Source organism: Pan troglodytes, chromosome 20, assembly GCF_028858775.2.
Source record: "Pan troglodytes isolate AG18354 chromosome 20, NHGRI_mPanTro3-v2.0_pri, whole genome shotgun sequence".
In the NCBI taxonomy this organism is placed as follows: Eukaryota; Metazoa; Chordata; class Mammalia; order Primates; family Hominidae; genus Pan; species Pan troglodytes.
The window spans coordinates 3,917,805-3,934,330 of NC_072418.2; the positions used below are offsets into that span (position 1 = coordinate 3,917,805).

Consider the following 16,526-nt stretch of genomic DNA (forward strand, 5'->3'; position numbering starts at 1 on the left):
CCTGGCGACTGTGCTGCCTGGAATGGGCCCCGGGTAGTTCAAGGCGCCGTCCAGTGCTCCTGAGCCCGAGGCTGTGACGTGCCTCGCGGGGGATGCCCACGTGTGCAGCAGGGCTCAGTGCAGAGGAGCCACGATGCAGCCCCATGAGGCATCTGACACAGAAAGCACATGGCAGAGCCCGTGCCCGTCAGCTGCAGGAACCTCGGGACCAGAGGCTCGTAGGAACCTCTCCCTGGACGTGCCATGCCCGCCGGCCCCAGCCTCGACCCCCCATCACCATCCATCCCTCCCACGGCCCGAGGGCCCGACGTCCAGCCAGGACCTGGAAGGTGCGGGGTCTGCTCCCTCTGGTGCCCTCAGCTAACGGGGAGCCTCCTACCTCCCTTTGCAGGCTCCCTCCCAGAAGCCCCCGATGCCCCGGCCAGACCCCGCTCACCTAGGCTGCCGTCTGCCGCTCTCCGCCGGGAGCTGCCGGAGTAGGAGGGGTAGTACTGGGAGGTCCCCTTCATGCCCGAAGGGGACAGGGGCCCGGGGCTGCTGAGGGCCAGCTCGCCTGACAGGAAGCCAGCCTGGTGGGGAGCGGATGGTCAGAAAGCGCCCAGCTGGCATCCAGACCCCAGGCTGTTCCATTCAAGAAAAAACTGCAAAGGCCGAAGCCACTCAGACCCACCCCTCAGTGGGTGATGCCCCTTCTGCCTGTCACAGTGTTTCTCTGTGACACCTGCTGTGTTTTTCTGACTTGAGACTGACCGCATCCCACACTGCTGTTTTCACGAAGAACGAAAGACTGAGAAACAGATACCAGTGTGGCCAACCCAAGGGGCTGCTCCCCGGATTCTGAGACGCAAAGTACAAAGCTGCGTGGCTCAGCGTCTGTGCACCCGGCTGCTTCCTATCTTTTTGGTTTTGTTTTGTAAAGCCCTCGGTTGGATTCTGTACATGTTAGTGTGAAATGGGCTTTCTTCCTGGGGAGCCAGGGCTGCCCTGAGCCGGGTCCCGGAACTGACTCCTGCATTTCATCCGTTCTAAGGCCGGGCACGGTGGCTCACACCTGTCATCCCAGTACTTTGGGAGGCTGAGGTGGGCGGATCACCTGAGGTCGGGAGTTCAAGACCAGCCTGACCAACATGGAGAAACTCCGTCTCTACAAAGAATACAAAATTAGCCGGGTATGGTGGCACATGCCTGTAATCCCAGCTACTCAAAAGGCTGAGGCAGGAGAATCGCTTGAACCCGGGAGACGGAGGTTGCGGTGAGCCAAGATTGCGCCATTGAACTCCAGCCTGGGCCATGAGCGAAACTCCGTCTCAAAAAAAACAAAAGAATCATCTGTTTTATCATCATCCAGTGGCCCCACGGGGTGGCCCAGCGCCCAGGACAGGGCCTTCTCCCGAGGCCCGGCCTGTCCTGAGCCCGCACCCTGTGTGGCCACCGCGGGGCTCGATGAGTCACCCGGGAGCGCCAGAGAGCAGGGCCCGAGCCCTAGTTCTGCTTCTCGGATGGGGAGCCCGGGCACCTGTGTATTCCTGTCTGTAAAATGGGCACGTAGGCCGCGGCCCCTCGTTGCGGGGACTGATAGGGAAACGCGCGTCTGCCCCGGCGCAGAGCCTGGCACCCGGCTGGCCCCCTCCATCACTATGGCTACTGTTGCTCTGGCTTGGGCACAGTGAGCACACAGACGGCCCCACCTGTGACAAGGCCGAGCCCCACTGAGAGCCAGGAGCCGACGGCGGGGACAGAGATGAAGTCCTGGGGTGAAGGAGGAACCCTGGGGGTGCCCAGCACCGGAGGCTGCATGGGACCCCTGTGGCTGGTCACAGCCCCCAACATCCTCCCCCAGCCTCACAACCAGGGCCAGCGTGGGTGAGGATCTCGGCTGCACAGGGGCCTGTTGTATGGGCTCCCCAGGGAGTCCACACCTGCAAAGGCCTGCTGCGTGGCCTGTTTTCCTGCCTGCCACTCAGAGGAGAGGGCAACTGAGCCCCTCCAGCTAAGCATGGCAGCCCCGCAGGCCTTGGCCTCCCTGGTCCTCACCTACCTCCCCACTGCTCCCGGTCCACACCCACGCAGCCCACCCTGGCCCAAGCCCAGCCTGGTTTCGCTGCTACCAGGAAGCAAACATAACCTAGCTAAGCCAGGAGAGCTTCTGCAGATCAGAGAGGGTGGGTGACAGATTTGTTTAAAATTAAAATACACCCCAGCCCGGCCTGAGCCCCTCACCTGAGTCAGACCGCCCACGCCTGCGTCTCTCCCGAAGGAGGCATAGGCGCCCCGCTCACCGCTCTTGCCTGCAAGGGGAGAAGGAAGGTTAGTGGGAGGCGACCCCAAGGAACATCCTGAGGGCCCCCGAGTGCCTGCCATGTGCCTACAATAGGCTCTCAGTAAGTGCACACGACTGAGAGCGCCACGGCAGGATGCTGGCAGAGCCTGACGCCAGTGTGCCCATCTCGGGGAGCCCTGACCCCAGTATGCCCATCTCCTGCCCAATGACAGGCTTGGGGACAAGAAGGGGTCCCCGATGACTTCGGGGCCAACTCTGAGCATCTGCAGCCCACATAAGCCCTGCCCAGGGGGTGAGGCGGAAAGGGGACAGCAGAGCTCACGGGGGTGAGGCGGGAAGGGGACAGCAGAGCTCACAGGGGGTGAGGCGGGAAGGGGACAGCAGAACTCACGGGGTGAGGCAGGAAGGGGACAGCAGAGCTCACAGGGGGTGAGGCGGGAAGGGGACAGCAGAACTCACGGGGTGAGGCGGGAAGGGGACAGCAGAGCTCACGGGGGTGAGGCAGGAAGGGGACAGCAGAGCTCACAGGGGGTGAGGCGGGAAGGGGACAGCAGAGCTCACGGGGGTGAGGCGGGAAGGGGACAGCAGAGCTCACAGGGGTGGGGCGGGAAGGGGACAGCAGAGCTCACAGTGGCCCTGCTTCCTGCTGGCCAGGCCCCTGCCCTTCCTGAACCTCAGTTTCCTCTGTTTCAGGCGTTGAGGGGCTGATGCCCTGGGGTACTGGGGTCAGAGGCATTTGTCTGTCCCGGGGACAGGCCTGGGGGCCCTGGCGGGGAGCCCCGGGGCCTGTGCACACCGCATCAGGTTCACCGCACAGGCCCCTGGGTTCCCCTGGCAAGGCTCCCCCAAAGTGCCCAGCATGCAGCCTTCAGGCCAGGGTTCATTCGTGAATGAGCATGTGACCTGCACCCCACCAATGAGCACTTCCCTGGGGCGCTCAGTGACAAAGGACAGGTGAGGCCTCGGGGCTACGGAGGGGGACAGCTGGCCAGGGCGAACCCCCAGCATGAAGGGCCTGGGCTACGGAGGGGGACAGCCTGCCGGGGCGAGCCCCCAGTGTGGAAGGCCTGGGCTACGGAGGGGAACAGCTGGCCAGGGCGAGCCCCCAGCATGGAGGGCCTGGGCTACGGAGGAGGACAGCCTGCCGGGGCGAGCCCCCAGTGTGGAGGGCCTGGGCTACGGAGGGGGACAGCCTGCCGGGGCGAGCCCCCAGTGTGGAGGGCCTGGGCTACGGAGGGGGACAGCCTGCCGGGGCGAGCCCCCAGTGTGGAGGGCCTGGGCTACGGAGGGGGACAGCCTGCTGGGGCGAGCCCCCAGTGTGGAGGGTCTGGGGCTGATGCAGTAACACCTGGATCCAGCCTTGCCTGAAGCAGGCACCCCTATTACTCAGGACCTGAACCACTTAAATCCCCTTCTGGCTGACACTGGGCACGGAATGTGACTGGGGCTGCTGTGAGGGGCTGGGACGCGCGATCGAGTAACATACGTTATTCTCAAAGCAGGAAAAAAATTTCCCGATTTTTGAATTTTAAAAGTTCAACGATTTCCCAACTCCTGGAACAAATGCTGCTGTTTTTTGCCTCCCGTTTCCTCATCTTGGTGACCCGGGGGGACATGGGGAAGATGACAGCCACGACCCACCCCACAGGCCACACCCAGCCACAGCAGTCACTCGCCCGGCTCCTCGGGTGAGAAAACTGAGGCCATAGGAGGCTGAGGTTATGGCAAAAGCCCCCCGTGCCTCCCCGGGACCCCCGCCTGCCCTCTCCAAGCTGCCTGGCTATGGCCTGGGCCCCACCCGTGGGGGTGGCAGGTGGGACACGGCTGGGCTCTGGGCATTGCTGGCCGGGCCGTGGGAACTGCCCACGTCAGCCCTGCCCACCCTGGGGCCATCGGGGGTATGAGGAAGAGGCTGGGAGGAAGGATCAGCCAGTGAGGAACCAGCCTCCCAGGTGCAGGGGCCACCCCCGGCAGGGGGGCGGGGCCAAGCCTCACCTACCCCGTGAGGGGAACGGGCAGAAATCGCCCGTGGCACGTGGTGGGCCCTCAGACACGCCCGCCCGACCTTCACGCTATTCGCTTCCTACTCAGGACACCAACTGACTCTACTGTACTCCAAGTTCTAGGCTGGGCAAAGCGAGACAGGACCATCCCTGCCCCGCTGTGGGGCCCAAACAGGGGCTGCCCCTCAGGGTCCAGGGAAAAGGCTGGGTCCCCCAAAGTCCTCCGGGCCTCAGTTTCCCCACAAGCCAACAATGCCGAGGGGTACACGGTGAGCACCTGGGCCCTGCAGCAGGTCCAGTGCCCCACAGCTCCCGGCTTCTAAGCAGCGCACACCCCCACTGCACCACGAAAAGCCAGCAGAAACACTGCCTCAAACCGTCGGGTTCTGGAGAAGGGAAGGATCCCGCATCCCAGGATGACTGAGGGATGAAACCACAAATTCCACAGCTGAGGCACTGGGGCAGGAGGCTAACCACGACAGCGGGACCCCTGAGGCCCTTACCAGCCCCCCAAGCAGCGGGACCCCCCCAAGACCCCTACCTGAGCCCCCGAACCCTGGGGCACAGGACTTGACACTCCCGCAGGAGGCGGAGCGTGTGAAGCTCGGGGGATTTCCTGTGTCACCCGCAGGAGGGACCGCACACGGGACACTGTCCCAGTCGCAGCCCCAGGTGCCTAGAGGAGGGCGCCCCAGTCAGCCCCACCCAGCCACAGACCCCCGGCCAGGGGGCCCTTCCCAAGCGTCGGTTCGTTCCCCTGCAGCACGGGTGAGCCTGCAGCGGGGCTGGAATATTCCCAAGGCCAGGCACCAACCCCCACCTGGCATTGGGCAGGGCCTGCAGAGCTGGGCCAGTCCTCACCGCCTCCCTCCAAGAAGGTTCTGGGAGGGTCCCTTTCCCACAGTGGGGAAACTGAGGCTCAGAAGAGGATGGCGCTTGCCCAGGTTCCGTGGTGGGGTGGGACCAGACACCAGGCCTGAGTCGTCATTCTTTTTTTTTTTTTTTAAGATGGAATCTTGCTCCATCACCCAGGCTGGAGGGCAATGGCGTGATCTCGGCTCACTGCAGCCTCCACCTCCTGGGTTCAAGCAATTCTCCTGCCTCAGCCTCCTGAGTAGTTGGCACTATAAGCATCCAACACCACGACCGGCTAATTTTTGTGTTTTTGGTAGAAGCGGTGTTTCACCATGTTGGCCAGGCTGGTCTCAAACTCCTGACCTCAGGTGATCCACCCACCTCGGTCTCCCAAAGTGCTGGTATTACAGGCGTGAGCCACCGAGCCCAACCTGAGTCACGATTCTCTCGGTTAACAGGAGGGCCCCCCAGGGAAAGAGGGCGGGCGGCCGGTCTGCGGAAGGGCATGGGCTCCAGAACTCCTACGCCTCCTTCCCAGCAGGCACAGGCCAGCCCTGCTGACCCCTCCCCGGGAAGCAGGAGGAGCCCTGCAGAAATCCCAGGGAGGAAGTGGGGTCTGGAACGGCCTCCCTGCCTCTACGCTCAGGCGGGGAAGCCTAGTTGCAGAGTGCCGTACCAGGGAGTCCGGGCCACGTCCCCTGCACCTCCCGCAGCTGCTCCCAGGACGGGCAGAGGCTTCGGCTGTCCACACCCTCTGGGTGAACGCTGGGGACTTGCCTGGCGCTGTGCGTGCACTGGCCACGCCAAGGCCCACGTCTGCACATCTGTGCACAGCAGAGGGACCGCACCAGGCCGGGCACTCACCTCCGAGTCCCGGTCCCAGGAATGTGGATGAAGAGAGGCTGCTGTGCGACTCAGTGAAGTGGGTGCCCTCGCTGAAGGTCTAGGGGAGATGGGGTGGGGATGAGAGGTGCTGGGGCTTCACAGGCCCCCCCTCCACCCCATATTACAGCTGGAGAGGCAGGACTCAAACCCACGTCCCCCAGTCCAAACCCCTGGAAGGCTGGCCCCTTCTCTCAGCCTCAGTTTCCCCACACCCCTCGCCCCCAACTCTGGGGACAGGAAACTCAGGGTCTCAGGCTTCACGGGGACTCCTACCCGGCTGGGGTCAAAGGAGGAGCTGCTCTGGTCGCCGCTGCCCCAGGAGCCTGAGCTGGGCCGGTCCTCAAGACCTGCAGGCAGGACAGAGAGAGTTATGGGTCACCCTCACGCCTGCCCAGCTCTAAAAGCTTCGGTTCGTCGTCTCAGGGGCAAACCTCAGTGGACCCGGGGGGCTTGTGGAACCCTTCCTAACCCAGCCTCACCCAGCCCGACTTATGAGGACACCCGTCAGCAGCTAACACCCAGATACCCTGGGACTCGGAGCACTTACAGGTCCATAAACTTAAATTAACTCTTCCGTCGGCTCTCTGCTGGCCAACTCCTACCCACCCACTAAAGCCCCAGCTTTCATACCCTCCTTGGGCAAAGACCTCACTCTTACGCCGAGCCTCCTCCCCATCAGCCCCAAGTCCCTCCCTCTGGCCCAGCCCTGACTATGTGGGCTGGGGTCTCTGTGTCAGATGCAGACTCTTCTGACCCTGTGAGAAAGGCTCATGACAGCATGAGGGTGTGGAAGCTAACCCATGAGCTCTGGGGAGGCCCAGGGTCTCCCTGTCCCCACCTGCCAGTGTGGGAACTGGGGCCGCCCTTTGCTGAAGCAGCAGCAGAGGCTCACCCACCGGGCAGGAGGCTGGCAGCCCGTGAGGGTGGAGCCGAATCTCATCACCCAGGAACAAGCCCAGTGTGGAGACCAGAAGCCTGCGTGGGGCAGGAGTTCCCGGCGCAGCAAGGGACGGGACGAGGACCTTGGTCCCGGGGCGGGGCGGGCGGGGCCCTTATCTCTCAGAACACTCACAGGCAACGCCCAGGACTCCAGAATCTTCTGCCCTGGGCAGGGCGGGCCTGCTTGGATCCTTCCCCCTTCCATCGGGGGCCACAGAGCACACCCGTGGAGAAGCAGGAGCAGGCCCTGGGCCTCCTCAGCTTGGCCACGGAGTTGCTGCCCTGCCTTGGTTTCCCTCTCTATAAATGATTTACCAACAGGCCCTACTTTTGCAGGGCTGGGGGTGTCCATGTCCAACTCCCAAGTCCAGAGGCTTCCCGAGAGCCAGGCCTGGGGGACCCAGCCCAGTGCTGATGTCTGTGACAGGCACCACCTCAGGCTGTTCTGCAGGCTCCCCCGCCCCGCCCCCTGCCCTCCCTGCTCATCCACACCAGAAACTTCTTTCAAATCGCATCCTTCTATTTCGGTGCCTTTGTGTTAATCATTCCCCCCGGGGAGTATTGGTGTTTAATTGTTGTCTGATTTGCATAATTATGCATATTAATCTCCAAGTCTAATGAATATTCATGCGCCTCATTTAGATTTTGTTTTCTAATCAAAAATTTCCAATGTGATTATGAGTGGGGGGCTGGGATGCTGCCTTGGCTGGGTTGGGGGCCAGGCAGGGGGCTCCTGTGGTCTCCAGGAATCCACACGGCATTCGCTGCCAGGTCTGGGCCATCTGCACCCCGAGATCCTGGTCCTGCATGTGGGCCCTGGCAAACAGGGCAGCTGCTGAGGCCAGGGTGGGCTGGCTGTGTAGGGGTGGGCACAGCGCCGGCACCCTCTGGGTCTCAGTTTGCCTCTATATCACCTGCATGTTGTCTGGTCCCCTCCGGCCATAGCCAGTACCCCAGGAGATGCAGAGACCCCCAACTGAGCAAACGGGAGGCTCCTGGCACCCCAGCCCTCACCCCCTGGAAGGCCTGGTGTGGTGGGGGACCTCCTGGGGCCCCATGCCCAGGGATCGCCCCCAAAGTTCACTCCAACAGGCCTGTGCCAGAGGCACTGCGGCCTCAATCTGCCCTTTGGGGGAACCCTCCCTCACCCAGCCTTGGCCTCCTCCTAGAAATGACAAAAATAAGGACAGCCCCCACATTAATACAGTTATTAAAATCCCCACCGATTAATTATGCTTTTTAATAACCCACCATGAATATTCATAATGCATCCCTTGCTCCTGTTCTAATTAAAATGTACTAATAGAATAAGACGCTGCTGTCAGTGTGTGGTTTTCTGTGATTTCTTTGGTGAAGCACCGCAGAGTTTTACCCGGGAAGGGCACCTTCCTGCCCTGGGCCAGCCTGGCTGCCTCGGGAGAGGCCTGCGAGTGGACGGCGCAGGGGCACTGGGGCGCTGGGGAGAGGGCCCCAGGAGCGGCCCACCCCTTGGGCTTCAGTTCCAATTCCAGTCACGGGGTGTGGAAGCCGCCCACCTGCCTGGGCTGCCGTGAGGATAACAATGAAAGATGCTGCTTCAGAGAGGCCATCGGTAGCCAAGGAACGCTCCAGGCTGGTGGTTTCCCAGTCCCGGTCCCTGTTGGGTCCCCTCCTGAGAGGGACCGGGGACTGGTCTTTGCCTGGTGGCTCGTTGGCAAATGGGAGAGGGAGGCTTCAAAAGGTGCTTAGTAAATACCGGGTAGGACTGAGATTGGTCTGCAGCAGGGATCTGCAAACAGTACACAAGGACCAAGTCTGGCCCCTAAACTGCTTTTTAAATAAAGTTTTATTGGCACACACTATGCCCGTTTGTCCATGTACTATCAACAGCTGCTTTTGCTGCAAGAGTAGAGTTGAATCAATTCCAATAGAGACCATCTGTCCTGCACAGCCAACAATATTCACTCCTTGGTCCTTTCCGGGGAAGGCCGGCTGACCTTGATACAGAAAAAGACTGTCCAAGTGCCTTCAGCTGCCTCTACACAAGAAACCCAATCGACAGACTTCAGTACCAGAAGTGGGGTTACCATGCCGGGCAGGCAAAACTATTCGTGGACATGGGCCCTGAACACAGCCCTGTGTACCGCCCCTGCCAAACCCTCAGGCACACCACCAGGTGGTCTGGCTTCAGATGGGCCTGGGGACTTCATCCTATAGCCCCAGCTCTGCAATGTGCCCCCACTCAGGTGCTCAGGCTAAAGTCCTGGGAGTCCTCTCACCTTCCCTCCTCCCAAAGAACAGCAGCTTGCCCCATAGCTACAGCAGCGGGTTAAACCCAGTCCCTGCAGCAGCTTCCTTCCAAGTCTGCTGACATCCTCAGGCAGCCGGATGGAGCCTTTAGAAGCAAAACTTGGCCCTTCTCCCTCCCTCTACCCTCTCTCATGGCTCCCCACCGTCCTCAGGATAAAGACCAAACTCTTTCCTGACCTCACCACTCTCCTCTTCCCCAACACAGGAGGTGACCCCCACCCACACCCCCTGCCTGAGCCCCTTCCCAGCCTGGGACCCCTCTTTGCCCGCAGCACTGCTTGGAACACAGCTGACGCCCCCAAAACACCCACCCTCAACGTCTTCATTTTACTCATAAATAACTGTGCTTCCAAGAACATTTTCCTGGAGGATCAAAATATTCTCCACCTCTGCTGTCCAATACGGGGACCACACTACCAACTGCTGGAAACGTGGCCAGCATTTTTTCAAGCACATTAAAAATTACATTAAAAAATGTATATATGGCTAGTGCCTGCTGTACTGAACAACCCAGTCACCAAAAGCAAATGAAATAACAGCCACCACCAAATACCACGGTCACGTCTAAAAACCAATTAACACCTCGACAGCTCCTCACGCAGGTTCCGTTTACTCGGGAGTAGAAGCGGGCCATCCCATATAGGGTCACTATGACCCCCCAAGCCCGTGCCTCGCCCTGTCTCTTCTTCCTCCTTATAATTAAAATCTTGAAGGACCCCGATGGCAGCCTGTCCCACCGCCCTGCCTGGGTCTGGCCCCTGCAGCTTGTGATGCTTCTCAGACCCATTCCCAGCCCCTCCGGGGGTCATGACGGGTGAGATCAGACAGAGGTTTGAATCTGGGGGTGGCCTTTCCTTGGGTGGAGCAGTATTTAAAAAAAATTTTTTTTTTCTTTTGCTTTGAGACAGGGTCTTGCTGTTGCCCAGGCTGGAGTGCAGTGGTGCGATCTTGGCTCACTGCAACCTCCGCCTCCTGGGTTCAAGTGATTTTCCCGCCTCAGCCTCCCACGTAGCTGGGACTACAGGAGCCTGCCACCACGCACAGTTAATTTTTGTATTTTTAGTAGAGACGGGGTTTCATACATGTTGGCCAGGCTGGTCTTGAATTCCAGACCTCAAGTGATCCGTCCGCCTCAGACTCCCAAAGTGCTGGGATTACAGACATGAGCCACAACGCCTGGCGAATTTAAAAAAATTTTTTTGTAGAGATGGGGTCTCATTACATTGCCCAGGCTGGTCTCAAACTCCTGGACTCAAGCGCTCCTCCCACCTTGTATTCACCAAAGCCCTGGGGTCACAGGCGTGCACAGCCTCCATTTTATCTAAGTTCAAGCTATGGGAGAAGATGAAAGACCAGGATGCCCTCGGCCCAGCTCGCGCACTGCAGCCGCCCTGGGTTTATCTTCCCGTCGTGTCTTCTTGGTCAGGGCCCGCAGGCTGTGGCACATGCTCCCAGCTTCTGAGGAGGATCCGGGGTGGGGGAGAAAATGCTTCTGGGGCACCACAGAGCCCTTCCTTGTTGGGGGGCTGACGAGATCCCGCAAAGCCTCCCCCTTCGATCTGCCTCTAATGTCTGGCGATGGGGGGTGGGAAAGCAGGGCCCTGTGGCCCGCCCGCAAGCAGACAAACCTGAGGCTGAAGAGAATGTGAGTGGAGACCACACACCACCCTAAGAGTGGGGGTCCCCAGAGCACCTAAAGTGGCAGGACGTGCCCTCGGGCAGAGGCACAGTGAGGCTGTGCGGGCAACACAGGCAACCTCCTCCGCCAGAACCAGGGACGCCTCGCAACCTCCTCCACCAGAACCGAGAACGCCTGGCAACCTCCTCCACCAGAACCAGGGACAACCTTCTCCCCCAGAACCAGGGGCGCCTCGCAACCCCGCTCCCCAAGGCCCTGGGGTTTCCCTGAAGGGCAGAGCTGGCCCCCGAGAGTGGGCGTCGAGCACAGATGTTACGTAACAACTCAGAGAAACAGGGCCCCGCTTTGAATTTCAGTGACCACAGAGATAACCGAGACCCCATCCCGCTCTTGCTTCCATGCCTATGGGCATCACCAGTGACACCTGAGTGTGGGGACCGGAGAACCTGCCCCTCAAAACAAGCTCAGAAACCAACCTGGGGCCGGGCACGGTGGCTCACGCCTGTAATCCCAGCACTTTGGGAGGCCAAGGCGGGCGGATCACGAGGTCCAGAAATCAAGACCATGCTGGCCAACAGGGTGAAACCCCCGTCTCTACTAAAAATACAAAAATTAGCTGGGCGTGGTGGTGGGCACCTGTAGTACCAGCTACTCGGGAGGCTGAGGCAGGAGAATGGCGTGAACCCGGGAGGCAGAGCTTGCAGCGAGCCGAGATCGTGCCACTGCTCTCCAGCCTGGGCAATAGAGCGAGACTCCATCTCAAAAAAAAAAAGAAAAAGAAAAAGAGACACAAGAGGGAACCCAACATGGAACAAAAACGATGAAGTTCAAGAAGTTCAATGATTTACCCTAAAAAACGAGAAGACTGTCTTAAGCCTGTAAGCCCCTTGGATCCTCAAAGAAATGGCAGAGCCTGGGGGTTCTGTGGAATCAAGTGGACGGTGAGCACATTTAATTACGAATCAAGAGATTGCTAGAAGCCGTAACAAGACAGGCACAAAAGGAAAGCCCTCTGGGGGCACTTTGTGAGTTCTCTCTCATTTCACTGAATCCTTGCAGTGGCTACATTACCCCCACCCTACAGATGAGCAAACTGACGCAAAAGATAGATGCCATTTGCTCAAGCCCTCACAGTAAGTAGCAAAATCACTATTTAATGATACAAATGTTTCCTACTAAGATGCAAAAACACAATTATGAACAGATACAATGTTTTTTTGTTTTTTGTTTGTTTGTTTGTTTGAGACTGAGTCTGGCTCTGTCGCCCAGGCTGGACTACAGGCGCCCACCACCGCGCCCGGCTAATTTTTTTGTATTTTTAACAGATACGGCATTTCACCGTGTTAGCCAGGATGGTCTCGATCTCCTGACCTCATGATCCGCTGGCCTCGGACAATGTTTTTTAAAAGTAGCAATTTATTGGTAGCAAATACCAGCAGGGAAGAGAAATATACAGGCTCAATTTTCACCTTCTCACAGAAGGGGGCAGATGCGATTTCACTTCGGAAGTTGAGAGCGCGAGAAACGGCGTGTTTAAACGTGTTATTCACAACGCAGAGTACTAACCGCTATTCAATCACAGCCTTAAACGTGTTATTCAAAACTAGAAAAGAACCACTGGCAGAGCCGCAAAGCGGTACAGAGCTTCAGAAAACACACACCGGGGGAAGCAATCCGGAGTCGGAAGCACACAGATGGAAAAACAAAATAAGACGATGGAAGGAAAAGCTGAGAACGAAGATGGACGGGTGCTTAACGTCTTTAATCTGAAAACGTGGTGCCGACCAAAGACAGTTTTGAAACAAGAGACTCAGGAGATACAACCAGGTGCACAAAGATCTGCCAAGCCGTGCCAACAAAAAGGAAGGGTTGCAACGTTCATATCGAAGTTTCAATTCAAGGGAGGTTTCTTTTTCTGAGACAGAGTCTCGCTGTGTCGCCCAGGGTGGAGTGCGGTGGCGCGATCTCAGCTCACTGCAACCTCTGCCTCCCAGGTTCAAGTGATTCTCCTGCCTCAGCCTCCCGAGCAGCTGGGATTAAAGGCACCTGCTACCATGCCTGGCTAATTTTTTATATTTTAGTAGAGATGAAGTTTCGCCCTGTGGGCCAGGCTGGTCTTGAACTCCTGACCTCAGATGATCCACCTGCCTTGGCCTCCCAAAGTGCTGGGATTACAGGCGTGAGCCACCACCACCAGCCAAGGAAGGGTTTTTTGTTGTTGTTGACAATGACTCGATCCACAACGAAATCCCACTGTCTGAGCCCACACAAGCCCACAATCCTGGCATCTAAATACGTCAACAGAGAAACCGACAAACAGAACAGAGGGGGATGGCGCTGCTCTCAGCCTGACATTAAACAGATTAAAAATCTAAATATGGTTGAAAGGCCTTGCAGCTCCACATCCAACTATCCCTCAAGTACTCACAAAGAAGGACAAAAATAATCCATGTTTCAGCCTCGGCAGAGGAGCTCTGCGTCCTGCAAACAGTAGCTACCGTTTAAGCCAAAGCTGAGTTTTGGCACTGGAGATCTAGAAATCAAGAAAGGGCCTCCAACTTGGAACTCGGAAACCTCTGAAGCAACCTGACCTGAAGAGGAAATTAGGAAAAAAAAAAAAAAAAAAAAAAAGGAACAAATGTCAGTAATATGAGAAAAACATGCATTATGGAAACCAATGGGATGGGGTTCACGGGGTGGAACCCTCAACACCACACTGATGGAACAGAAGAGGGCAGAAGTCAGCAAAGGGGCCTGTGATCTGAAAGTCACCAAAAACTTTAGAAAGAGAAGAAATGCCGATAAAGAGGAAAATTGATCAATTGATCAATATCGATTTGCCAATGAAGCAGATTCTCCGGAAGAAAAATCAATGAGAGAGAAAATGCACAGGGCAGCCGAGTCAAGAACAAAGAAACCACCGAAAAGTTGGCGCACTGAGGACCGCGGCGCCCTCAGCCTCCCTGCGCAGGTGGAAAGACAGGCGCCTCCAAACGTTATCAAAGAGCCGAACAGGGCCAGGCGCAGAGGGTCAGGCCTGGAATCCCAGCACTTTTGGCACGGGTGGACACACAGGCGCCTCCAAACATTATCAAACAGCCAAATGAGGCCGGGCTTGGTGGCTCATGCCTGTAATCCCAGCACGTTGGGAGGCCAAGGCGGGAGGATCACCAGGTCAGGAGACCGAGACTGTCCTGGCTAACACGGTGAAACCCTGCCTCTACTAAAAATACAAAAAATTAGTGCAATGGTTACTAAACTCTCTAAGTTTCAGCTTCTTTACCAGTAAAACAGGGTAATAATTGCACCTATTTCGCTAACCTGTTAGAACTGAGAATTCCCAGTGAATAAGCCAAGCTTTGTGTCCAATGCACAGTGCTCAAGAAACAGTGATGTAAGCAGTGGCTCACACCTGTAATCCCAGCACTTCGGGAGGCCGAGGTGGGCGGATCACAAGGTCAGGAGATGGAGACCATCCTGGCTAACAAGGTGAAACCCCGTCTCTACTAAAAATACAAAAACTTAGCCGGCACCTGTAGTCCCAGCTACTAGGCAGGCTGAGGCAGGAGAATGGCGTGAACCTGGGAGGCGGAGCTTGCAGTGAGCTGAGATGCGCCAGTGCACTCCAGCCTGGGTGACAGAGCATGACTCCGTCTCAAAAAAAAAAAAAAAAAGTGATGTAAATTGTTGTATTACTGATGCTGTTAAAAAGTTAATGAGGCGGCCAGGCGCGGTGGTTCACGCCTGTAATCCCAGCACTTTGGGAGGCCGAGATGGGTGGATCACTGGAGGTCAGGAGTTTGAGACCAGCCTGGCCAACGTGGTGAAACCATGTCTCTACTAAAACTACAAAAAATTAGCCAGGCGTGGTGGCAGGCACCTATATTCCCAGCTACTCAGGAGGCTGAGGCAGGAGAATCGTTTGAACTCAGGAGGCAGAGGCGGAGGTTGCAGTGAGCTGAGATCGCGCCACTGCACTCCAGCCTGGGCAACAAGAGCAAAACTCGGTCTCAAAAAAAAAAAAAAAAAAGTTAATGAGGCAGCAATAAAAAGAAAAAAAAAAGATACAGCCAACAGCTTGGCTGGATCTCCAGGGAATTATGCTAACGTAACAGAATAAAAGCTAATCTCAGAAGGTTGCAAACTATTGGATTCCATTTACACAAAATACTAAAAGTGAAAAATTGGGCTGGGCACAGTGGCTCACACATGTAATCACAGCACTCTGGGAGGCTGAGGTAGGAGGATCACTTGAGCTCATGAATACAAGATCAGCCTGGAGAACACAGCAAGACCCCATCTATACAATATTTTTTTATTCTTCAGACACGGTCTCCCTCTGTCCCCGAGGCCAGAGTGCAGTGGTGCAATCTCAGCTCACTGCAACCTCCGCCTCCCAGGTTCAAGTGCTTTTCGTGCCTTAGCCACCTGAATAGCTGGGATGACAGGCACGCACCACCACGCCCAGCTAATTTTTGTATTTTTAGCAGAGACGGGGTTTCGCCATGTTGACTAGGCTGGTCTTGAACTCCTGGCCTCATGTGATCCACACACCCTGGCTTCCCAAAATGCTGGGATTATAGGTGTGAGCCACCGCACCCAGCTGAAATTTTTCTTTTTTTCTTTTTTTTTTTTTTTGAGACGGAGTCTTGCTGGAGTGCAGTGGCGCGATCTCGGCTCACTGCAAGCTCCGCCTCCTGGGTTCACGCCATTCTCCTGCCTCAGCCTCCCGAGTAGCTGGGACTACAGGCGCCCGCCACCACGCCCGGCTAATTTTTTGTATTTTTAGTAGAGGCAGGGTTTCACTGTGTTAGCCAGGATGGTCTCGATCTCCTGACCTCATGATCCGCCTGCCTCTGCCTCCCAAAGTGCTGGGATTACAGGAGTGAGCCACTGCGCCCGGCCTATTTTTCTTTTTTTTAAACAGAGACAGGGTTTCTCCATGTTGCCCAGGCTGGTCTTGAACTCCTGGGCTCCGGCAATCCTCCCATCTCAACCTCCCAAAGTGCTGGGGATTACCAGTGTGAGCCGCTGACCCAGCCCTCTACAAATATACGTATTTTTTAAATTAGGTGGTCGCAGCTGCTCACAAGGCTGAGGTGGGAGGATCACTTGAGCCCAGAACTTCAAGGCTACAGTCAGTTATGATCACACCACTGCACTCCAGTCTGGACAACAGAGTGAGACCTGGTCCCTAAAAAAAAAAAAATCATACAGATGAAGAACAGATTGGTGATTCCTGGGCTTAAGGAAGGTGCATGTCTCAAAACTGCACAGAACTACACACACACACACACACACACAGACATGCACAGACACACACGCGTACACACACGCACGCACACGCGCACACACACGCAAACACAGACGCACAGACACGCACGGACACGCACGCACAGACACGCACACAGACGCAGACACGCATGCGCACAGACACGTGCACACACGCAGACGCACACACATGTGCGCGCACACACGCACGCACACGCAGACGCACAGACACACGCACACAGACACACCCGCACGCACACACACGCACACACAGACACACACACGTGCATGTAAAGCCGGTGGAATCTGATCAGCATCTGTGGAAGGCACCAATGTTGGCTTCCTAGGTCTGACGCAGCACCAC

The 16,526-nt window shown here is 57.1% G+C and overlaps 1 protein-coding gene across 36 annotated transcripts in view; it reads right to left on the reverse strand.

Moving 5' to 3' along the window:
• TCF3 (transcription factor 3) overlaps positions 1-16,526 on the reverse strand; it is a 42,861-nt gene that overhangs the window by 16,118 nt on the left and 10,217 nt on the right. For 26 of the 36 annotated variants that reach the window (XR_010153660.1, XR_010153653.1, XR_010153657.1 and 23 more), the window contains exons 4-7: positions 6,298-6,371; positions 6,004-6,082; positions 2,221-2,288; positions 437-569 (exon numbers count right to left, since the gene is read on the reverse strand). Coding sequence is in view for 24 of the 36 variants with exons in the window: in XM_054673961.2 (XP_054529936.1) it covers positions 437-569; positions 2,221-2,288; positions 6,004-6,082; positions 6,298-6,371 (354 nt within the window). In the remaining 12 variants the exon portion in view is untranslated. The remainder of the gene's footprint in view (positions 1-436; positions 570-2,220; positions 2,289-6,003; positions 6,083-6,297; positions 6,372-16,526) is intronic. The other 10 variants (XR_010153654.1, XM_016934599.4, XM_063800973.1 and 7 more) reach the window with 1 other exon arrangement.